This window comes from Malurus melanocephalus, unplaced genomic scaffold (assembly GCF_030028575.1).
Source record: "Malurus melanocephalus ecotype Western Australia unplaced genomic scaffold, MMel_1.1 scaffold_282, whole genome shotgun sequence".
NCBI lineage: Eukaryota > Metazoa > Chordata > Aves > Passeriformes > Maluridae > Malurus > Malurus melanocephalus.
In genome coordinates this window covers 828169-850782 of record NW_026623514.1, presented here as the reverse complement: position 1 = coordinate 850782, position 22614 = coordinate 828169, and the positions used below count along the sequence as shown (strand labels likewise).

General features: G+C 47.8%; 1 protein-coding gene across 1 annotated transcript in view; it reads right to left on the bottom strand.

Annotated features, from left to right (window-relative positions):
* ULK1 (unc-51 like autophagy activating kinase 1) overlaps positions 1-22614 on the bottom strand; it is a 74288-nt gene continuing 51674 nt past the window's right edge. Inside the window, exons 16-28 of the mRNA XM_057376584.1 lie at positions 18994-19119; positions 15533-15684; positions 14630-14713; positions 13787-14049; positions 12997-13181; positions 12409-12524; positions 11756-11899; positions 9150-9337; positions 6383-6561; positions 6130-6248; positions 4394-4551; positions 4066-4201; positions 1-2717 (exon numbers count right to left, since the gene is read on the bottom strand). Of these exons, the coding sequence (XP_057232567.1) occupies positions 2662-2717; positions 4066-4201; positions 4394-4551; positions 6130-6248; positions 6383-6561; positions 9150-9337; positions 11756-11899; positions 12409-12524; positions 12997-13181; positions 13787-14049; positions 14630-14713; positions 15533-15684; positions 18994-19119 (1906 nt within the window). The 3' untranslated portion in view covers positions 1-2661. The remainder of the gene's footprint in view (positions 2718-4065; positions 4202-4393; positions 4552-6129; positions 6249-6382; positions 6562-9149; positions 9338-11755; positions 11900-12408; positions 12525-12996; positions 13182-13786; positions 14050-14629; positions 14714-15532; positions 15685-18993; positions 19120-22614) is intronic.

Genomic DNA, 22614 nt, shown 5'->3' with positions numbered 1-22614 from the left:
TTTTTCTTTTTTTTTTTCCCACCCCTATTTTTGGGGTTATTTTGTGTGGGGTTTTTATTGGTTTTTTGTTGGTTTTTTTCTTTTTTTTTTAATTCAAGCACAGTGGCTAAGTTTCAAGTATTGAGAGAAAAAAAAAAAACATATATATACACGTTTGTGTTTGTGTGTGTATCTCTACCCATGCACACACATACACACACACAGCCTTGCATGTATATACACAAACACATACATATATATCGCTTGTAGGTCTGTAAACCACAATTCTTTTTGGAGCAATATATACTTGTATACATTGAATGTGGACGATTTTGATACATTCAAGTAATTGAGTACAGCTGGAAGGTTAGTGCTGAGCTTGCCACACACACACGGCTCACTAGGGCGCTGCAGAGACGTGGATCCCGGGCTGGGCCCCTCCTTGGCAGGAGCCCCGGGGGCTGTGCAGAGGCTCCGGGGTGCAGGGGTGCTATTGCAGAGTCAGTCCTGGCTTGGGGCTCCCATGCTGCAGCGTAGCCCTTTGCACATCTGGCCAAAGCCTTTCCGAAGCAGTCTGGGTCTCCTCGGTGTTTCTGTCCATAACAGGCTGGGGGGTATTGGTTTGTTGTCTTCTTTATTTTTCCTTTTTCTTTTTTTCCCAGGCACAAGCACAAACGGCCACAGAAGCAGCAGACTGTGAGTGTACGGCATAACAGCAGCCAAATACTGAAGCATTTGTGAAAGCTACACTTAAGCTTCCCTGGTCGGGGCAATTTAAAATATTTTTAAATTTCTTTATTGGCATTTCTGCTCTGTGAACAGAAACACCCGTGTTGCCAAACACGGCACCAGCTCCAAAGTCAATGAAGTTGCTCCTGAAAAACCTTGTAATGTATCACACTGAACGTGCCAATCTTGAGAGGAAAAAAAAGCAATGAGGACTTAACCACCATGTGCAAAATATTTTTAGATCCCCAAAAACTAAGCCTGAGGTTTCGAGTTGCTTTCAAAGATGCTTTTCTGCCCAGCGCTACCACAATACTGCCACGGCTCTGGAGCGTCAGTCACACTCATRCTCTCACAGACAGATGGAAGGCAGGCAGCTCCTCTCACACACATGCTCACAGCACCCGAAGCCTCAACCAGAACTCCAGCCACTCGCACCCGCAGTCGCATTTGGCTACAGAGTGTCCTTGAAAGAAATGCTGAACATAAAACTGAACGCTATGAGATTTCTTTATAAAAAAAAAACAAACCCCAACAAACAAAAACAAAGCAGCAAATAAAACTTCTTAAAAAATGCATTTCCAAGTGCGTGGGATCCTAACGCCTGTTCTTCAGCTCTTAAAAAGCACGGAGCTTTGTACTGACTGTCCTTAAAAGAACATTTAAATAAAAAACAAATCTTGGTACTGCCAGACTGCCAGTCAGCTTTGCCTGGTGTGGAGGAGGAACAGCACAGACTCTGCAGTGCTCTTTGCCTCACACTCACGAGATACAGTACAATTAAATACGTACAGTTACACACAAACCATATCAATATCAATATATATTCACTCTTAGGAATACATATCAATATAYGCACACACGTAGTGCAATAAAACAACCAGGAAGCGAGGAAAGGAATAAAAAGAACAGCATTCCTAACAGTCGTGATGTTCCTGGGTTGTTGTGTGATGCAAAGTCAACTTCTCAAAGTTCCCATAGTGTGTAAAGTGCTCCTTTGATTCACAAAGCTAGTGTTTACAGTCTGGGGGGCTCCAGGACAGGGGTTATTGAGCCAACAGCTGAAAGCAGGACAGCGCTAGTGCTTCCTCCAGGTAGGTACGTGCTGACAGGCCGAGCTCAACAGCCAGGAGTCTTTCACATTGATCCCACTGAGCCCAGGGACCAAGGGAGGAACGGATTCAGTTTGGCTTCTTCCAGGAGTGTGACGCTTTCTGTTGTCCTGTTTCCTGCACAGTCCCTTTGGCTGTGTCGCTCGCCCATCCAGGCAGGCAGACAGGGAGCCCACACAGCAGCCATGGGATTTCCAAGCTTCCCAGCAGCTGCACACCCTCTGCCTCAACTCAGCCAGTGTGTAGAGGTGGGAGTTACTTCACAACGCCAACTCCCTCCTCTCCAAGCAYTCCAAGGCATAAACACAATGAGAAAGGATAAAGGTGAGAATGGAGGGGAGCCTCCAGTTGCCAGGGAGCTTGAAGATGCCTGGCTCTCAGCTGGGAAGGGGAAAGGACATAAACTGGCCTTTATGTCTGAATGACACACTCCAACATCAACTGAAGCCAGCAGTTTCAGCACATCCATTGCCTGCAATGGACACAGCACTGGAATACCCTGTTCTTAAGCAAGAGGGATAGGCAGCAGTCTTATCCTTCAAAGTGCTGGGAAGAGGCAGACTTCTATCCTTCATCCCCTCTGACAACGAGGGAGACCTTTCCACATCAGCTGTGTCTTCACCCAGGCCTTCRGGCAGGGAAGTATTTGTGCTTGCTGCAGTCACACGTCCCCACAAAGGAATCTGAGTCTGTGGAACAGCTTCCCAAAACGTCCAAATACAGAACAGTGAGCAGTTCATCCTGCAGGTGTCCTACTGCCAGAATCGTTTCCCACCACAGCACAGGCTGCTGGGAATAAAGCAATCAGCTGGGGTGAGGTGTGTGAAGGACAACACCACTGAAATCAGGCACAGAACCCCGACAGCAGAGCTGACAGCCTGCGCTCGATGCACAGCTTACCTGGGGAAAAAAAAACAGCACAAGCAATCAGCTTCTCATTTTCCTGGCAATATARAGACCACCAGTGGAGACTGAATCAAAGAGGAAAAACAGACAGGAAAATTTCAACAAATCTAAGCAGCACCTTGAGAATCATTACGAGGTACCAATTAGGCCAGCAGAGAGCTGACCACAAACACCCTGCTGGGAAAGGACAGGTCAAAGGGTTGAACAGTCTCWGATCTGACAGGGAAAGCTGGGAGGCAGCAGTTCTGACAGAGRTGTCAAGATGTTATAAAGGATCACCATCTGCCAGGAAGAATTTATTCACTTCCAGTTACTGGAGCGGCTTTTGCCAGCAGACAAAATGACTCAGGGTCTCCAGTACCATTTGCCATGGCTTCTACTGGAGACAGAGCCCACCCAGCACCATCAGCACCAGGTCCTCATCACCTGAACCCCAAAATCTCCCAAAAGCTCAAAGTTTGGTGGARTTCATACCTCTCACAGGAACACCTGCTGTATTTCTAGGTTCATCATTTTGCTTTTCAGARACACRTAATCACAGACCTGAGATCTAAAAYGAAATGYGCACCCACTGCTGCCTACCAGAGAACAGCTCTGTGAGGGAGCTGGAACTTGGAATACCAGGGTAACTACTGGRAAAAGAAATCTACTACATGCATTAACTGTATCTCTGATCAAAAGATGGGGTCTAGATTTGGTAAGAAACAGTACAATAAACTACTTAGTAATCATTATTCATTTAGCCCTCCAGTACYACACACCACCTGCCCATTTCCCTTTGTTCTCCCTTCACTGAGCCTCCTGTCAGCTGTTAAAGTCGTTGATGATTAACTGAGTGCCTGGAGACAGGAATCTCTCATTACCCATCTGAGGGCTCTGCCTCCACGGACAGCTAGAGCCATCCAGTGCTGGATGATGGCCCGAGGCAGGCAGTGGGTGGCCAGCAGAGGGGACAGGCACATGGTCTGCCAGCTGCAGCCTCCCCCTCTGAGCACAGGGACACTGCTGRSAGTGCTGCAGGTGGGCTGGGATGGCTGTGGTGGAGCAGAGCCCAGGCCAAGCCAAGCTGCTCCTACAGATTATGGTTATTCCCTATCCACTCTTCCCACCTTCTGCAGGAATAGGCAACAGAGGTGATTAAGCCCCAGCCATAAAAGGCTTCTTCTGTTGGGAAAACAGGAGGCTGTGAGGAGCTGTGACAAGCCAAGATATCTCTGCTGTGTCCACCAAGATGTAGCCAAAGGGAAAAAACAGTGCTGGGAACTGAAATTTCTCATCCATGCAGCTAAAGAGCTCATGTATTCTAGTTGGGGGAAAAAAACAAAAGTCACCAAATACTCACATTTACTGATGTTTTCTATGTCCCCCTGTTCAGTGATGATGTTTAAGAGCCCCTCCATTAGCAGCAGAGCTTTGTGGTACCTCTGTGCACAGTCCTCTCTGTGGTGGAACATCTCATCCAGGGCTGCAGACTGCACCTGAGGGCAACAACACAATGCCCAGAGGTTACTCCCTGAGCAGACAMAGCTTTCCCAGCACAGTCCCTCAGTTGCATGTGTCCAGAGGGGAGCATCATGAGGGAAACCACCTGCTAAGGCCACCAGCAGGAGCCTTTRATGCCCAACACYRCTCTGGGCTAACCCCAGCCCCAGGYACTGTGAGGATTTTACCATTTGCACAGCGTAGCTGAAGATGAGCTTCTCTGCAGTGATGCTGTTGATCCGATCCATCAGCTTCTGTTTGTCCAAGAAGAACCTCTGCAGTCTCATRTTGAGGCAGTGGCAGGAGGATACACTGGATTTATAAAGCTCATTCAGCTTCTTCACAACTGCAGTAAAAGACAGAAATGCTTTAGGCACTGCTTCCAGCTCTGCCTGTGCCTGCCCATCTCCACGTGCAGCACCCCAAAGGATTAAGCCAAAACCAACAGGGTTACGTTAAAGCCAAGGGACTGACAGGACAGCCCTGCCCCAAGAGGCTCCTCTCCCTTTCCTCTGCCACCTTCACCAGTTACAAGCCTGCATATGGCACCTCCTACACAAGTCTGGTTCACCTGAGGCTGAGTCTATTTTTGTTTCCCTCAGCTGTCACAAGGCAGGAGCAGTTAGCTCCGTACAGGATGTCTCACACAGCAGCAGCAGCAGCAGCAGACGTGCAGATACAGAGCTTCTGCTGCTTGATGGGTGATGATGTGCTGTGAAGGAGAGCGTGGCTCGCCTGTGGGAGCTCTTGTGTGGATCAGCAGCACTGACTAAGCAAGGGAATCTCTCCTGGGACTCTGCTGTCCCGCTAAGTAAAGATATGGATGCCTGTGAAAGGCCACCTCCTTTCCTGACACATGGCAGCTCGTACGGGAAGGGTATGGAATAGAGAATTGGGAATCAATTCTGAATGACTCTGAGTGATTAAATAACAATCCAGCAAGGRATGCCACAGGCTGAGTCTCCCCAGCTACATGGCATGATCTACAGAGTACTGAACACAAACTCCCACCATCTGATGAGTACTAACTCCTACAGGCACATTTGAAAATCCCCACTCTGCACAAGACAAGCCAGCCTTGCCCAATTCTCACACACTGAAGGACAAATGAYACTACAAATCTAGAAGCTGCAATCTGCTCTGAAAAGGAGTGATTTATTTGGGTTATGACAACTTTCCTGTTTAGCCTGAACTTGTGGAAGATGTGTAGCTAAATCTGGTGTATTTTGCTCCACACTGCCTGCTACATATGTGTACTCATCGTATTTAACTTCCATTTTTTTACACCCCATCCCAATGCAGCACAAGTATTTGCAAAGACAAAGCTCTTGAAGTAGGTGGCTAGTGGGTCGAATATTTCAAGTGCTCCAAAAAGGTCCCTCAGTAATATTACAATGGGAGTTTTAAAATTATTTTTTCTAATCACTGAACCACAGCCAGCTCTCACCACAGCCAGTCAAATGCAAATGTAAGGCTGCAATACCAGCAATGAAGTGACTCTGGCATTACCAGTACTTCAMTTCCTGTGTTTTTGTTTCACTTGAAAAATCATCACTGCCAGGACAGGTTTTTGTTTGCTGAGTAAGCWCTTCCTAGGACATGCCCTGTGTAATTCAGATGGGTTTACATCAAGTACAAATAAACACCTGAGACAGAGATATACAAGAATCAGATAAGATACATCCCCCCCTGCTAATTAGTGCTGAAGAGTCTCAAAACAGCATGACAGTAGCTCTGAGACATAAAGTGAGTGTGAAGAGAGGAACRTTCTCAGTGTGGATAAAGATCCTGCTGCACAAGGAGATGATCACAAATGAGGTTCCACCAACCTGGTGAGGTTCCACCCCCTCCATACCCTCTGTGACACCTTAAGTAGTTCCATTCCAGGTGAGTCCTTTGCCTCACGAGTACAGCAGCCCCTTACCTTGCTTGACAGTGGAGGAGAGGCACAGCTTGCCAGCTTTGATCTGCTCTATGGCCATCTGCAGCCCCGAGGACAGGAGCTCCGCCACTTTCAGGTACAGCACGAGCTGYTCTGCATAGCTGCAAAGAAAACACATTGCAATGCAAACAGAGCAGAGTGACAGCAGCTCCGTGTCCCCACAACTGTGGGTGCATAAGGATGTGTGGGGTGGGAGGGAGYGACAAGCCCTGGGAGCCTCTCTGGCCATCCTTACCTCCACTCCCGGCTCAGGAGGCTGATCTGGTCGGCCACCACGCTCTCCTGGAGCTGGTACTCAGATGTCACCGAGCTGCTCATGTCACTGGAGCTGCCCTTGAGAGCAGCGATTTCCATCACGTAGTGCACGAAGGCCAGCGTGAAGCGCAGGCTGCGCAGGATGTCCGTGTGCTCTTGCTGGGGAAGGGATGCCAAAGGAGGGTTACAGGGAAAGCTGTAAATGCTGACAGAAACAACACCTCACCCCCAGACCCCCGCACACCTCTGCTTTAGGGCTTTGGGCCAAACTCAGCCCAAAACCTGCACCGGTTCCTCTTCCACAGTAACAGCAGCAAGCAACAGCCCCAGGCCAGAAATTTCTAGGCAGCTCCCTGGAGAAACTGGTGAGACTCTAAAATTACAAGCTCCCTTCCCAAGGAGCATCATAGCTCTGTGAGATTTTTTCAGGAGTCAGCCAGGAAGGGGGAGAGACCATCTGCASCATGGGCCCAGCTCTTGCTCCCACTACAGCAATGCCAATGTGGATTTCATGAGAGTGACAACCTCCTACACCACAGAAAACTGCCAAGAAAGTGTCTCCCACCCTACATCCCAGCCCTCACTTTGTGATGAAGGGGGCCTTCATCCTCTGAAAGTTCAGTGAGCCCTGGGTGAGATTCTCTGAGGAGACAGCAAGGACAACTTTTAATGTGCAACTCCTGTCCAGCTAGTGAGGGAAGTGCTCACACCAAGTGCTGTTGTAATTTCAGAGCAGTTTTTTTCACTGCTATTACAGATGAAAGGGGATTATCCCATTTCTGGGAAGCTGCATTGCTTAAGTCACTGCAACCAGTTCTGGGAAGCCAGTATTTGTGGGAAAACTGAATGTTTGTGGGTCTGCAAAGCAAATTGCTGCCTGGATCAGATGCCAGCTCCATTGTTTGTATTCTCTGTTGAGAAGTGGGTAACCTGCTTGGTCTTCAAAGCTTCCCTGGTTCAGTTCTCTCAAAGTGGGGGTGGCAAGGATGTTTCCTACATAAATTTAACAGAAAAGCCCCATGCTCAAGATCTGAGAGCTTCTTTCTTTCCTTTACTGGCTCAGGCACTTGGCTGCTCAGGCAGCTTTGACTATCTGGAATATGAATCTCTCCTCCCACTACCTTACTACCTGGACAGTCCAGTATGGTGAGGACGTGTTATCTCCATCTTCCTCAATTTTCTTTAAAAGCAGAGGAGGAACTTGGAGATTAAGTAATTACCAAGTCATACAAGAGGTTTGTGGGAGAGCAGGAAACTGCAGAGATCTTGCAGGTCTCAGCCTCCTACCTGTAACCAACAGGCAACCCTTCCTCTCTGCCTACAGTCAGCTTCTGTTAACTGTGCTGGCAGTCATCCCCCTATTTGCCATCAAAAGTCTTCTACAGCCATCTCTGTATTGTGTTTTTAAAGCACTGCAAAAGAAACTAAACCCCAGCCTCCAATATGCCTTGTCTGCACCTAAACAAACTTTTACAAMAGATGGAAGAACCACCCATCTGAATACAACAACACTGCTCAAGATAAACAAGGGCACTTAAACAGTAAGACTTCAGTGCCCTGAAAGATGAGCAGAAATCAGAAAACCTGCCAGGTTTGCATTCCGGCCAACTCCACTGAGCACAAAAGGGTCTTGAAATCTGCTGTAAAGGTTTTGTGACATGCAAACGGATTACTGTGCTCAGCAGAAACAATGACTGAAGCCAAATGACTCATTACAGACACAGAAGATGAGTGCTATTCCAAGATCAAACTGGTATTTCCTTAGGACATTTCTCTTCACACCAGTGTCCGCAGTGGTGGCAGCTGGCAGGGCCCCAAAATTCTGTCACCTCACACAGGTAGGATGCTCAGTTAAACTGACTGCTATTGTGATCACATCATTGCTGGAAGTCTTTGCCCTGTGGCTTTTACAGGTAATGAAGCCAATAAATGCAATAAATTCAGCGCAGAATTGACAGAAAAAAAAACGAGCTCAACAAAATGTGAAGTAGAAGAGCAAACCCACATCCTTAAAACAAAGTGTGCCTATCTCTGCTGGTATCTTGGGGTTTTTAGCATCACCAACAAGTGTCAGGCACGAAGAGCCTTCTCCAGTCCCAGACAGCCCAAGGAAGTATCAAAAGCAGAGCTGAAAGCAYGACTGAATCTGCCTCCCACCTCCACTGCAAATGGGCAGCCTGACCTACATTTCAAATATATCTCAGCTATAACAGCATTTGCTCTGCTCCAGCCTGCAGAGAAGGGGAGCCTGGCAGCCTTTCAGCTCCACAATCTGGTTCAGAACATGGTGTTCCCCCCACCCCCAGCAGGAACACAAGTGTCAGGTTTACTTTGTTTTCAGATCCTTTCAGCAGAGACGACATCACTGCCGACTCCCCAAGTGCASCAGGCACCTGACACACTGAGCTACTCACGTTCTCAGGTCAGCCAGTACTAATGCTGAGCCTTTTAAAAARCAGAGGCCCAAAGCAGGCCAGGTTTGCTTCCCAGGCAAATCTTGAATTGATCTTCCAGCCTACATCTTCAACTCTGGAAATGGGGAATTTTAACCCCAGTCATGGGCTGTCTCATGGAATAAAGGGCTTGGTGCTAAGTATCCTCTGGGCTTTCTGGGCACTGCACTGGCCTTGCTCTCCTGGAACCAGTTTGCTCCACCTTTGGAAGCAACTCTCTTGACTACAAGCATAGAGTTGTCCAGATTAGCTCTACTTTTCCTCCCCTGCCCTTTGTCCCTGGGATGCACCCACCTCCATGAGCGTCTCCTCGGGCAGCTCTGGTGCCTCAAAGGTGACAGCTCCCTCCAGGTTGGCAGTGATGGGATCAGCAAAGGTGTACCGGAGACTGGAGGGCCCTTCCAGAGCCTCCCCTGCAGCTCCCACCGCCAAGTGCCGCCCGCTGAAGGAKCCTCCAGAACTCAGAGAGCTGGAAGACCCCACTGCAAAGAAAAAGAGACAAAGGAATTACTGCAGGTGTTAAGAGTGGGCCAGGYAGATATTCCTCATGCAGGAGAGAGGACAGTTCTGTAGGATTCAGGATTCTGGATGGGACAGGAGGCAGCAAGAGGTGCTTTGGAGGAAGAGACAAGGATGAAGAATAAGCATAAGCTCCTTAGTGACTCAGGCAGATTCAAAACACCTTCCAGAAGGATGATCATTTATGGAGATGATTCAGAAGAAATTATTTTCACTTATTTTAGCTAAACCCTTTCGGAATCCTGCCACAATATCTTGGACTGATCTTTACCATACACTGTCACAGCCAACTTCCCCACMAAGGAGCAGCACAGTGTGAACCCTGGCTCCCTGCCTTCATGCTATCACTCTCACTGAATGAGCACTCTGATAAGTGATGGTTCTAGAACACCCTGCATGCAAGCCGGGAGAGCTTTCCCTTAAATGTCCTTCTGCTTTTCCCTCTTCACAAATAAGAGGCTGGGCAGAGAATCAGTGACCAGCTGAGTCAAGACCCTGACCCCAGGATCCTGGAGATGCTGTAGGTATGGTGTCCATCAGACAATTCCCTCGCCATCAGATTTTCCCCTTCCTGACAACTGAATCCAATCTGGGGGCACAAAGCAGTTTTTGTCTGAGTAGTCACCACACATTCACCACTTCCAGAGGGTTTCCTACCCCTAGCACACTGCCACAGAGAGAAGRATTCTGTCTGATGGGGGATGCCAAATACCAGCTCCAACACTGCTAATTCTACCCAGGTGGTATTTTCCATTGTCACTGGCCCTTTGGAGGAAGATGTTTCTCTCCTATCCACAATTTTAATTTACTGCCCTACCCTGTCTTCAAAAGGTTCTTCAATAGAAAAATACACAACAGATCTGCAGAGGGGCACAGCCTCCTTTCCTCCCAAAGCTCTCTCCATGTTGGCAGCAATTCTTCAAAGCTAAGAGGATCATCAAAGACAGGCACAGAAATTTCCAGYTCTCAGAGAAGAGAGGACCTACAGCATCCCATTCTGGATGCCCTGTAATTCCAAGAAAAATTGTTCTGATGACTCACAGAAAGGATGTGCCTTTAGAACTGTCCTTACTCATGGCTTATYCAAGCACTTGGGGTGAAAAGTTCCAGCTTTCAAATCTGCTAACTTTGTGCATTAACTGTGACATAAGGAGTTCCTGTCCAGGCCTAACAAACAAAGCTTGTCCTGCAGCACTGCTTTGGTCACCTTGACCTAACTCTGTTGCAGTTTCACTTTCAACAGCCTCCTATTCCAGGCCTCCCATCTGACATCCTGAGTGCTGGGCAGACCYTTAATCACCTGAGCATCAACCTGCTAGAAACTGGTGCTTGGATCTGCTTCCAGATTGCAACTGTCCCTGCAAAAGCCACACAGGAAATCTGAATCCTCCACCCATCACACTGCTGTAGTAGCTGGAGGTTAAAGCCTGGACAGTAACCCCACCATGCTACAGGCCCCTCACACAACTTTTTGGGATCTCACCCTTTAAATAAATGAGACAAAGAAAGGATTGTGGTCCCAATCTGCTGGGAAATCAAAGATATGAGTGGTTTCAGTTAGGATGGAAATGCAAGTTATGCACAGGAACTGAGCCCATATGTGCCYCCCTCCCAGTCAAGAAGCGTATTCATGGTGACATCCAAACTTTCCTTGAAGTAATTGAGAACAACAGAGTCAAGCACATTCAGATGAGGAACAGCAAAGACAAGAACTCAAACAAGCCAAATATGCAAATCAAAATGTGTCCAAATATTTTCTTACACTGAACACAGACTCCAACTCCCAGACACTCTATCCCAAAAGGGGCAATTACCACAGCCTCAASTGCTGGCTGACGAGGCCAGAGCACTGGTGTCTTACAAGGAGAATCTGTCAAGCAGGAGTGCATTTCCCCATCTCCTGCCTAAGCAGCTCAGAGCATAAGTAACACCACCAATAGTTTTACACACAGAGCCATCCTGGCCCTCTCCCAACAGTTCTTGTGCACTGAAATTGTTGGGCACAGGTAGTCACACTCAGCTTTTACAGCTCATTCAAAGCCCACAGGGAGAACAATCAGAACACAACACATTTGTTGACCTCTCAGGAAAAAGCTGCAGCACTATTCCTGAAGCAGAGAGCAATAATGTAAAAGTTTGTCTGCCTCTTACAGCAGTGGAAAACCACTCTGGCACTAATGCCAGTGMGAACAGTTAGCAAGAATGACTGGGGTTGGCAGGAGCCAGCACAAGAACCTCCAAGGTGCTGAGACCAGCTGAGCTCTACAGATTGCTCTGAGCAGCCCTCTGCTATCACCAGTGCGCAGCAGCAAGGAATGAAACACGTCTCTGTGCCCCCAGGCATTCCCACTGGAACAGGCAGGTAGGTATCAGCCCTTTACCTGAAAACATCCTGGTCCTCGTGGTCTGTGGGGGGGTTGTTCCACTGGGAGGGGATCCGACAGTAAAAATCACTGGGGTTGGGCTGGCAGAGCCCCCAGCCCGGGCACCAGAGTGCAGGGTCCCTCCGTAAGCACCTGAGGGAGCTGGGGAGACAGTTGAAAGGTGCAGACTGGCATTACAGGAAGGTTCTCAGAGCACGGGGTGCCTCGCCCAGCGGGTGTGCTGCTGCAGACTCTCCTGGGACACTCAGATCCCCAGGAACACAGGACAGAGCCTGGGCAGTGCCAGCCACTGCTGCAGCCACTGMCCCTCCTCGCTGCCTGACCTGCATGCCCACAACACCCACCCGTGCAGAGCCACGCACACTCGAGCTGCCTGGCACCAGGCCACCACTTYCACAGCTTATCACACTCAGGACGGACCGAAAGAGGAAGCCCTGCCTACAAAAACCACAGCACTGTCCAGCGGTTAGACAGCACTCACAGCCTTTGGAGCGGGGGAACGCAAACACCACGGCACCTCTCACACACAGCACTCTCTTCCTGTGCCAAGAGCCACCGGCAAAGCAGCCTCCCATTCACAGGAGGGATGCAGGCAAACTGCTCACCCAGCCCAGGACATCCTGCCAGATCTGCCTGGCCTCCCCACCTACCTGCAATTTCCATCGGCTTCTCGTTGTTGAGGCTGTCGCTGCTGCCAGCTTCCGAGATCTGTGCCCCAAAGGCTGCCTTCAGAAGCAGGTCCGTGAGCCTGCCTGTGCTCAGGGATCTAAAATGAGTACATACAACATGATGCTGAAAGTCAACAGGTGCMAGGTGTCAGCTAACTTCACTTCTTTGTGCCATTTCTGGTCCACAGCCACCTAACKCTACACAGTAAACAGTCTGGARATGAAAAAAAACACTCTYTCTCTTTYAACAGAGCATCTGAAGCACCTCCTGCTACGTGCAGAAGGCACAAAACTGTTGAAACTGTTTATTGTGCAGTGTTTCATCAAGTGGGGATGCAGGATTTTGTTTTGATGAAACTCTGCACACTAAACATAGTGTGAAGCTGCAGTCTTTCATTAAAAAAAAATCCAGGTCTGTCCCTGTGGAGGAAGACTTTTAAAATGTGCACCATATCTGTTTGCAATCCAAGACTGCTCACAGATAACTAAAGTATTTACAGATGCCTCTCTACAACTTCAGCATTATCTGGGGTTTGAAAGCACCACTGTATGAAGCAGACTCCAGCTCACCTGCCCTTGATCTCTTCCACAGGCCTCAATCCCAACCCAGTTTGCTGGCAGTGGAAATGACCCATCTCCTTCAGATCTGGCAAGGTCTTGTTCCGTGTCGGAGTCATCATGACCCCCTGATGGGCCAAGAGGGTGAGGAGATTCTGGGAACTTGGGGTTTTGGGGAACTCAAACGGGGACACAGCCTAAGAAGAATAGAAAGAACAGAGATCTGTCTTTAAAATGAAGGAGGAAGGTTCCTCTGGGTCCTCATTTGTCTGTTAAAATTAAACTGTATGTTTAACAGCCTGCCTAAAACAAAGGCAGAAATCCCACCCCAAACASTTATTTATCCCTAATCCCAGAAAGACTAGAATGAAACAACAACAAACCACTGAGGCTTTTGTAAGCAGAGCAAACACTGTCCCAGTGCCAGCTCCCCATGAGGCACAGGGCTGTCACCGGCTGCTGGCTCTGCTGGGGATTCCTGCTGGACACAGGCTCGTGTCACAGCCGTGTCACCGTGTCCCCACGGCCACCACCAGCACTGTGCACTCCAGCCATCGGGGCAGCTCCTTCCCCTGCTGCTCCCAGCCCCRGGSTCTGCTCAGCTGCTGCCAAGGGAGAGCTGCCCACAGCAAGTAGGACGCCGCCCCATTTCACACAGATCACTGCACAGCCACAGCAGGACACGAGCAAGTGCTGATAAATCCAGGTCAGAGTTATCTGCTCATGCAGCAGCTCATCCCCAAATCACCCAGATTGGGGAGATGAAGCTGTGAGAGGCCCAAAAGCAGACTCCTGGGCATACCTTTGTAGGGGAGCCCATTATGGTTGGCAAAGGGCTTCTCTGCATGAACTCGGAGAGCTTTGGGGAGGATCGGAGCTGGCGGCAGTGCTGCAAGCCATGAATCTGCAGAGGCTGGCTGCCTGGGGTGTGACCAAAGTGAGCAACAAGAGGATCAGAGTGCTGCTTGGTTATCTTCTGCCTGCAGGAATGCAAATCCGACAGGTTGGGAGCACTGTGGAGCCGGGAGCCCATCCCTCGAGGAGACTGTTCGGGTGCTGAGGAACCTGGAGGGCACAGAGTGACAAAGCACATCACTGTCTGCTTCTAACACAGACAGACAGCCTGATCCCAGAATCCMCAGATACAGACCAAAACCTCCAGTGCATGGCTAAGGATGGCACTGAGCAGAGCCACAGCACTGCCAGGCCTCGTTGGGTTTGGGTTCTATGGAAGAATGAGATAGGAACAACAGGGAAATAAAAGCACAGCTTCTTTCCTTCATTGCTGCCCTTTCAGAGACACAGACCCTGTCTCTGTCAGAGCTCAGCAGCAAGGAAAATACACATCAAACAGACCCCTGGGCAGAGGAGGTGTTGGAGCTTTTGAGATGCTTTTCYTTCATTCAATCCATTGGCTTCAAARKCCCAAATKYGAGATTTTGYGACACAGGGTCTGTCAGCRCTRGAAAACRCTGGCTGATGGGATGTGAATGGATCAACCCCAACTCCTACCAGCACACAGAGATCCCAGCTGGCCAAGCAACCAGAGAAGCTGCTGAAGCACCAACCCAACCTAGAGTGCCCTGAGACTACAGTTCTAACTTTATCCACAGGAGCAACAAAGGAAGGTAAGGACCAAACTCACCAGCAATGGGAACACGGCTTCTCACTTCTGCTCCAAGAGAAGACGGGGTAACAGTCTGGCTGGGCTGCTCTGGGATTGTTCCAACTGTGAGGGAATGCAATAAAAAAAAATTAATTCAGTATTAAGTTTCCACAGGCAAGAACAGCACTATGCACCAGCTGTTTATCGAAAGGTGCCAGTTAATCTCTGCCATCCTCTCAGCCCTAGCTGTGTGGTGAGAAGATCCTCAACTCCTGTAAAAGGAGGTAAAAAAACCCTGCCTGGTATTAGTGTAGCAAGTTTTAGTCTGACCTCGCAGTGRTATTAGTTCAGAGGAACAGAGTATGAAAATTCTGTATTTGCTCATCAGCAGAGACYAATAAATACAGGATTGGAGACACCAAGAATATAGAATAGTTCATTCTGTTCAGTCTGTTCCTTCACAGAGAACAGAAAATTGCATCCATTGCACTCTGGGGCTTCTCTAATCCCTTTCCACCTGAATTGCTTGTTAGCATCTAGATCAGGCTCCCAGATATTCAGTCAAAAGGTTTCAGTCTGGAAGTCCAAGCCTTTTCAAAGCTGGTCAGAGTTTTGCTTTGATGATAATTKGCTTACATTCATTCTCACCCTAAACTGAGCCAGTAAAAAGATACTTTGCACTTAGAGAAGCCCTCTTTTGAGGGCAGCAAAAATGTTTAATGCAGGYACCAAAGCTAAGCTTGCCTCTCTTGGGGCTAACAGGTATTTTTCTCTCCGTTTTACGGAGGCCAAAACATTTGCCAAGTAATCTGTGGAGAAGAACCACAAGGGAACACAACAATCTCTACTACCTAGCAGCTACAGCTGGTCAAAAAAATCCTTCTTTATGGGAAAGAGGCAAATGATTTTATTGGGACAGCGATGTGCCAGTTGACATCTTACCTTGTGGTGATGGCATGAACGGCTTGGCACCACCAAAGGAGAGCTTTTTAGTGCTGGGCACRGATCCATGCTCTCCAGGGTAAGGAGGGGAAGCACCAGTTTTGGGAAAACCAAGAGGACTTGTACTGCTGGACCTCCGGACCGTCCCAGACCTTACAGGAAACAAGAGCAGCACACAGGTTACCCCAGAGGCCAGTACAGAAGAGGAAGGAGAATAGCATCACCCAACACACAAACAGCTGCTCCCACAAAAGTAGAGATTCCTGACAGTTTATCCTGGATGAAAATCMCACTGTTCTAGGACTACACCAATACACACTAAGACGTTAATCCCTGTTCTTAAGAGTTTCAATGCAAATAAATTAAAAGAACAACTGAGCTGTAAACAGGACAGTCATTTTTCAGAGACACTTTAGATTCTTTCAGGTATCTACTTCAATCCTGAACAAGACACTTTCCTATCTTGCCATGTCCAAGATGTTTATTTTAGGCAGTGTCTCTAGAATGCCTTGAGAGGGCTTTATTCAAAAGCTGAGCTGCTTGCCCTTCAGTCAGTGCTCAATTCTGAGGTAAAGTGTGCCAAGGCACTGCTCTGMAACAGAGCTTGGACTCAAATCAGGAGCTACAGAGCAAAACACAACAGTGYGTGGCTGTCAGATCTGAATCACTTCACAACTACCCAGAGGAATTTGGCTTTTTTGGGCTGGACAGTCAGAGTTGCCTGTCTAAACGCCTTCAACTCCTTGTGAAACCTCAACTTAGGGAGTTAAACTGGATTTGTAAARCCCACACATGCAGGAACTTTGAATATTACTCAGTGCTAAAACGAAACAGAAGAGGAAACTAGTGGGAAAGTGAGAACATCCACACCATGAGTCTGGAGAGAGATGAGAYTATTGCATATGAATTAATTCTTTCTCAATATGTGAATGTTTTCAGCATCATTAAGAACACACAATTTAAAATGCAATGYCATTCTGCCTCTGCAGGCTCCTTCACCAAGATTCCCATTATACTCCTTTATCTGAGAACACASTCTTTTCATCAAGTCCTTCATTCTATTCTGAATTTGGAAACATTTTTTCTCATTAGAAGAACATTGGTCTTAACCAGTAGGTGGTTTTCTGGACAGGAATAAATGATTATGATGAAAAAAAGCCCTCCATGCTTGAGCCACTGTAAGATGCTGTCACTAAGGTATCCTGCCTCCTCTCAAGGGATGCTGCATTTAGCTGYCCTCATGTATCTGAACAGAAGGAATGAAGGACATGGGTTTCAGCAGCACCAGGAATGGCAGAAWCATCCTGATGAAGTGTCAGTAAATCTACTCAACAACACTTCCAGATGTCYATTTCACTTGATGCCACATTTCAGAAAATAAATACATTTTTTTTTAAAAATACAATTTTTTAAAAAAATTTCAGTAGTTGAGCTGGTTGAGTAGTTGATCTGCCACCCTCCCTGCCCCTATTAAATGTGTTACACCTTCTGCACCCAAGTAAATCCATGCTATAATCACAYGCTTGGAAAAAAGGAAATACTTGAAAATTTTAACCTAAAATCACTTCTCTTCAGGTTGTTCCAGATTCAGAAGCTAATGCTCATCAAACACCTGGTCCTGAGGCAAAATTAATTTCCAAAGAGAAAGGTGAGAAGATAYTCATTGGCAGAAAGTATTGCCCTCCCATGTTTTTAACTCTCCAGGCCACGAGCCATGCAGAAGGCTGAATTTTATCTATCAGGAACTTACAGAAAAAAAGCCACCAGGTGCCTGCTGCTGCTGGAAGATGTGGAATGTCAAAAGCCACCCTAGAAAACCCAAGGTAAGCCAGCAGGACAGGTGATGTGGCCAGAGGTACATACACCTAATTAACACCTCAGCAAGCCACCCATCTGTCCACAAACACACCACAGGCACACAGCAGCCTGTCAGGTGACAGGGGGACATTTCTCAGACACGAGAGCTTTACGTCAAGATTTGCAATCAAATGACTCTGCACTTGGCAGCAATAGCCTGTCTAATACACCCCATGGAAAAGTGGAATCACACACTGAACGCCTGATGGAGTTTTCCCCTGCCATTCCTGAAGGGTGTCTACTGAACCTGCTGATTAGAGGAAGTGATGGCCAGAGATAAGTATGGCTTCCTGGGGCTGCAAAAACATGACGCCAGAGATGCTGAGCAGATGCTAAAAGCAGCCTGTGAATCACCCTGATTGGGTCCATTCCTCGAGTTCCWGTGCAGGGACATGGCAATCTCAGCATTACACAGAGGTGACTAAAAGCAGCAAATCACGGCGTTTGCTCCCTGACTGGGTGAGCCTCAGCTCTGGGGCTGGCAAAGCACCTTCTCCACAGCTCTCTTTATACCTCATGGGGTAACCAGGACTCTCCTGAGGTCCAAAACCAGCAGTGTCCACAAGTTTTGTTGTGAAAAACACAAGGCACATATGGAACAGGACAGAGTTCACCATAAAGCCTGCCAAACACTCGAGAAGTGAACATAAAACAGTACTGAAATTTAACAGTGGCACAAACCAATCCTCCTTCTGCCTATCCCCATCCCTGATAAATATCAGAATATTGTGTCTCTACTTCTGAGTCCACTTCAAATAAGCCTGATCCTGAATTAGGCTGGCTGAAGCCCAAACTTAGGCCGACAAAGGTATTACCCTACTTTTCAAATCTAAACTTCAACTAATCCAGATACCAAYGCAACTCATCCAAAAAAAGACATGACACCTCCTAGACACTCCTGTTTGAGTGCCTGTGCTGTACAAGCTCTTTAAGCTCCTCTACTGGTCTCCTTCCAATCAGTCTACGACCCAGGCTGCTGCTGCCAACCAGAAATCATATGTGAGGAGAGAYAGAAAGCCCTTGGATGTACCAGGCATTACCTCTGAACTCAGGTCAGCTGTCTGCTGCAGACTTGGCRTCTGGGTCTTCCTGACAGCCTGCAGAAAACATGGCTCTGCCTCACGGGCACAAATTGCTCGTGATTTGCTCAGTCCTGGCTGCATAACCACATWAACATGCAACTCGTGCACAACACATCATCTGTGGCATGACTGGCTACAGGAACCAATTAAGGTAAAGACAGGTAGGTTTTGTAGCCCCATCCATTTTAGTTGTTTATCTCAAATTTTCCTTTTGTAAAGGCATCTGCCAGGTGGTTGGTTCTCTCTGCTTGGGCACTTGGACATCCAATCCATAGCTGGCATGGGGAAAGCTGTCAGACTCAAAGTGGCTCAGCCTTCCCTCTAAACTGACAGATTTCTCACATAAAAGGCAAAATTTACAGTGCTAACAAATCTCAACAGCACAAAACCACCCCAAAACACACCCCACTGGCTCCCAACAGAGAGAGGGAGAGCCCAACACACAGGGAAATTTATAGAGGTAGAGAGCAAAGCATAAATCAGTTTGCTTACAGATCCCCTCGTCCCAGCTCCAGCACTTACCGGGGAGAGGAGCACGGGTTGGGAGACTGCAGGTTCTGCTCGATCCGACGGTAGTTGTGGATTTGTGTGGGCACWGGGATGGGCACCGAGTGTCCGTACTTGCTGCTGGAAAACTGCCCTGGCCGGCTGTGGGAAGGAGACACACAGAGACACAACCTCCTGTAAGGGCAGGGCCTTCACCCAGCTAATTGGAGATTTTATCTCATGGAGCAATTAGAGGGAGCGTCCCAGGGCTGCTCTGGGAGGTGGCTCAAAGTCCTATCAAAGGGAAGTGRCTCCTGAAAACACACATCTCCTGAAAACAGACACCTTTCCTCCAGCACCATTCCCACCCACGGCCTGATGTTCAAACGCACCACTCCCTCCAGGAAAACCAGAACTCTGCTATTTCAGGCYGTGACTGGCCCAGTTTCCAAGAGCTCAGATCCACAGCCAAGCAGACAGCACCAAGCAGGGGCTAAACATGCCTGGCTCACAAAGGGCACGGGCACAGACAGCTCCTGTCAGCACAGCTTGGGACTGACTCACACCCAGGGAGTGCAGTGGTGAAGAGTATGGGCAAGTTAACTGCAYGGTGGAGAAGGGAACTCAAGAGAAAATAAATTTGAGGAACAGGAGCTGGTGTCTATACACCCATCAAGGAAAAGGTAGAGGATCAGACACACAAAATGGGACCAGCCTGTTGTGCAGACTCCAGGGCTCTTCCTAGCTCCAAGCAAGGTTAACTGGCTCGTGTCTGGTACCTGYTCCCCCAGGTCACTCCTGGCCTGTCCACCAGGCTACACATGAACCACRCTGTACTAAACCTATGCAAATACCACATTTAACTAAGTAGCCACCYAAAGTCTTTTCCCAAAGGCCCCAGAATTCTAGGATTAATTGCTATRGCAATGCTATTTACAACTGCCAGCAGCAATTGCGGGGATGTTGAACAATGACAGAAAGATCTCATTGGTAATGAAGGCTCCGCAGCCTCCCTTGCTGTCAATCGAGGACACACACCTGGGTCTGCCCCTGAAGAGCTGGAAATATCACTCCTTCGGGTCTAACACTTGGAGTTTGGGACTTATCTGACAAAGCATCCCATTACCAGAAYTTCTGTTTTGAGGAAGGTCATAGAATTCTGTGGTTTATGGTGACAGCACTGACCTGCAGCAAAGTATCTGCAGATCTCCACACAGTGCACTTCAAGACACTCCTCCATCACRGAAGAGCCAAATAACTAGAAGGGATTTTTCATCAAGGCTGAATGACCAAAAGATTCAGACCTTTTCATACCACTCTCAAGTTTTTTAAGTTCCATATATTCTTCCTTGTGTGCTCTTATTTTTTCCACCAAGAAAGCAGACTCTTAAATTCCTGCCTGTCTTCAAAAGGCAGCAGGGATGCCTTGATTTTTCAAAGACACACAATAAAATAAAGGCATTCAAGGAAGGTTTCCAATGGCTCAGCAGAAAGGTAGGGCTTTGGTGTCTCTGCCTTCCATAAGTGTAAGACAYAGAGTTGTGACAGACATAAATCAAAGAGCTTTAACCAAGATATCTGAGGGCTCAYGTGAAACCTTGTACTCACTTTGAACACACACTTCAAAAGCTATCTTTTCTATCTGGTCAAAAATTCTTCAGAAAAGAAATTATTGGGAAAAAGAATCCTCCCTCTCCCCAAGAGTTGTATCAAGTCCTTATTTCCTTCACATGGTGCAAGCTGCAAAGGAAACCATCTGAATGAGGTGACATACACTAACCCTGCTAAGTGGCCTCAAGCCTTAGAGAATACAATTGACCATAAACCTGCAAAGTCCAAGAGATAAAGCTGGGACAGGGAGTTTAATTACTTGGCAGTAATTAAAAGCTCTTGGAAAACTGTTTTAAATCCACTGCTGTGGGGTATATCCAAGAAACTACCTTTCATTAGACTTACTAAGCATCTTCAAGGAAGTATTTAAAAAAAAAAAAAAACTAATAAAAAAAGGATCAACTATCAGCATATTTTAATTCTGCCCAGTTCTTAATCTCTTAATTAAGAGCAAGGAGAGTTGTTCTAGAGTGTACTGTGACATCCTGTGGAAAACCCACGGCTGGCCACTCTGAAACAGCCCTTGCTTTCTGTCCCAGTTGGACTGCAGCCAGCATTGCTTGCTAGCCTGGAGCCACASATGGAAGGGAGGGAGGGAAGGGAAGGGAGAGCTGCTGCTTCCAAGTGAGCAGGCACAGGGAAAAGCAGCTGCCCTCTGCACCAGAGGAGCCAAGTGCTGAACCAACAGGTCTCGTGCCATCTGCAGGTGAGGGCACCCCTGGGTGGCACCAGTTCTGAGCACTTTCAGGGGACAGGTCAGAGAGCACGCTTTATCCTCTGGACTCAAGAGTGACCACTGCAATTTTCACTACTGATGTCTTAATCCCCAACCTGGACAGGGTAGGAGGGAGCTTTTCAGTGTAGAAAAGTTGGAAGAAGCACTAGAGGGGTTCTAGTGGAGTTCTGCTCCACAGAAGGTGCTGGGAATGAGTAGTAAAGACAGTGAGAGTGGAAACACGTTCAGATCAAAGCCATGGGCATTGCCTGGGCCCCTTGGGATCCAGAAGGTGATGAGGCCAGTTTGGAGAACAGTGAGAACTGAGCAGCAGTCAACTTCCATGAATGTCCCAAGGCCAAATCCTTTAATAAAGACTGATCTCCAGAATGCAAAGGAATCAGTTAAGGAATAAGCTGTTAAAAAGCTTAGCAGGTGATGGCATAAGAAGCCTCATGCAATTAAACTCCACACTGTGGTACACCCCTGCCAATTCATCTGATCACGTCAGCGAGGCTCTGAGCTTTATTATTCTCTGGTAAATTTGTATGCTTTCAGGCTGTGTTTTGTCATTTTCTGGGCTCTGCTTGTGTGTTCAACACACAGCCTGGGACTATATTTTCTTCTTAAAAAAGATTTTCGGGTCATCCATCTCCCAGTGTGAAATCCCCTTTAACTGTCCTCCCCCGACAGGTGCCATATTGACAGAAGAGAAGATGAAAGCTGTCCTGCTTCCCCAGCAGGCAAGAACAAGATGGGAAGCAACACCACCAGTTCCCTGCAAGCTAAGCACGTACCCTAAAGCTCCAAGGCCCAGAYTCAAGGGGATCACCTTCCACAGACCATTAACACCTTTGGAACACAAAAGTGTCTGGCCCCAGTGGGCAGCTGGTGCTGTTACATGTGGGCAGCTGTCACCTACAACATTTCTGAGAACCAAAACTGAGTTTAGAGCAACTGGTTTAGGTGGAAATAAACCCATGACCACACCTGTTTGCAYATGTTCCTCCTACTCCTGCATCCCTCGTCAGTAAACAAGGTCCAGTATCAGCAATACTTTATAGAGACACAGTGCAAGGAGCTTTTCAACAAACCAAAAACAACCAAGCAGGCCCTCATCTACCCTTCAGCTGCAAGGGGAGATGAGCAACACTCCCCCACATTTGTCCAGTAACTCAAACCCATCATAACTTCAGCCTTGGATAAAGTGTTGTGCTCTAATTCACTGCATGAATTTAGAAACAGAGGTCTTTAGCTGAAATACTCTCCTCCTCTGAGGGCTGAGCAGCACACAYGTGCCAGTGGAGTACATTTACTCTCTGTCTGAGAAC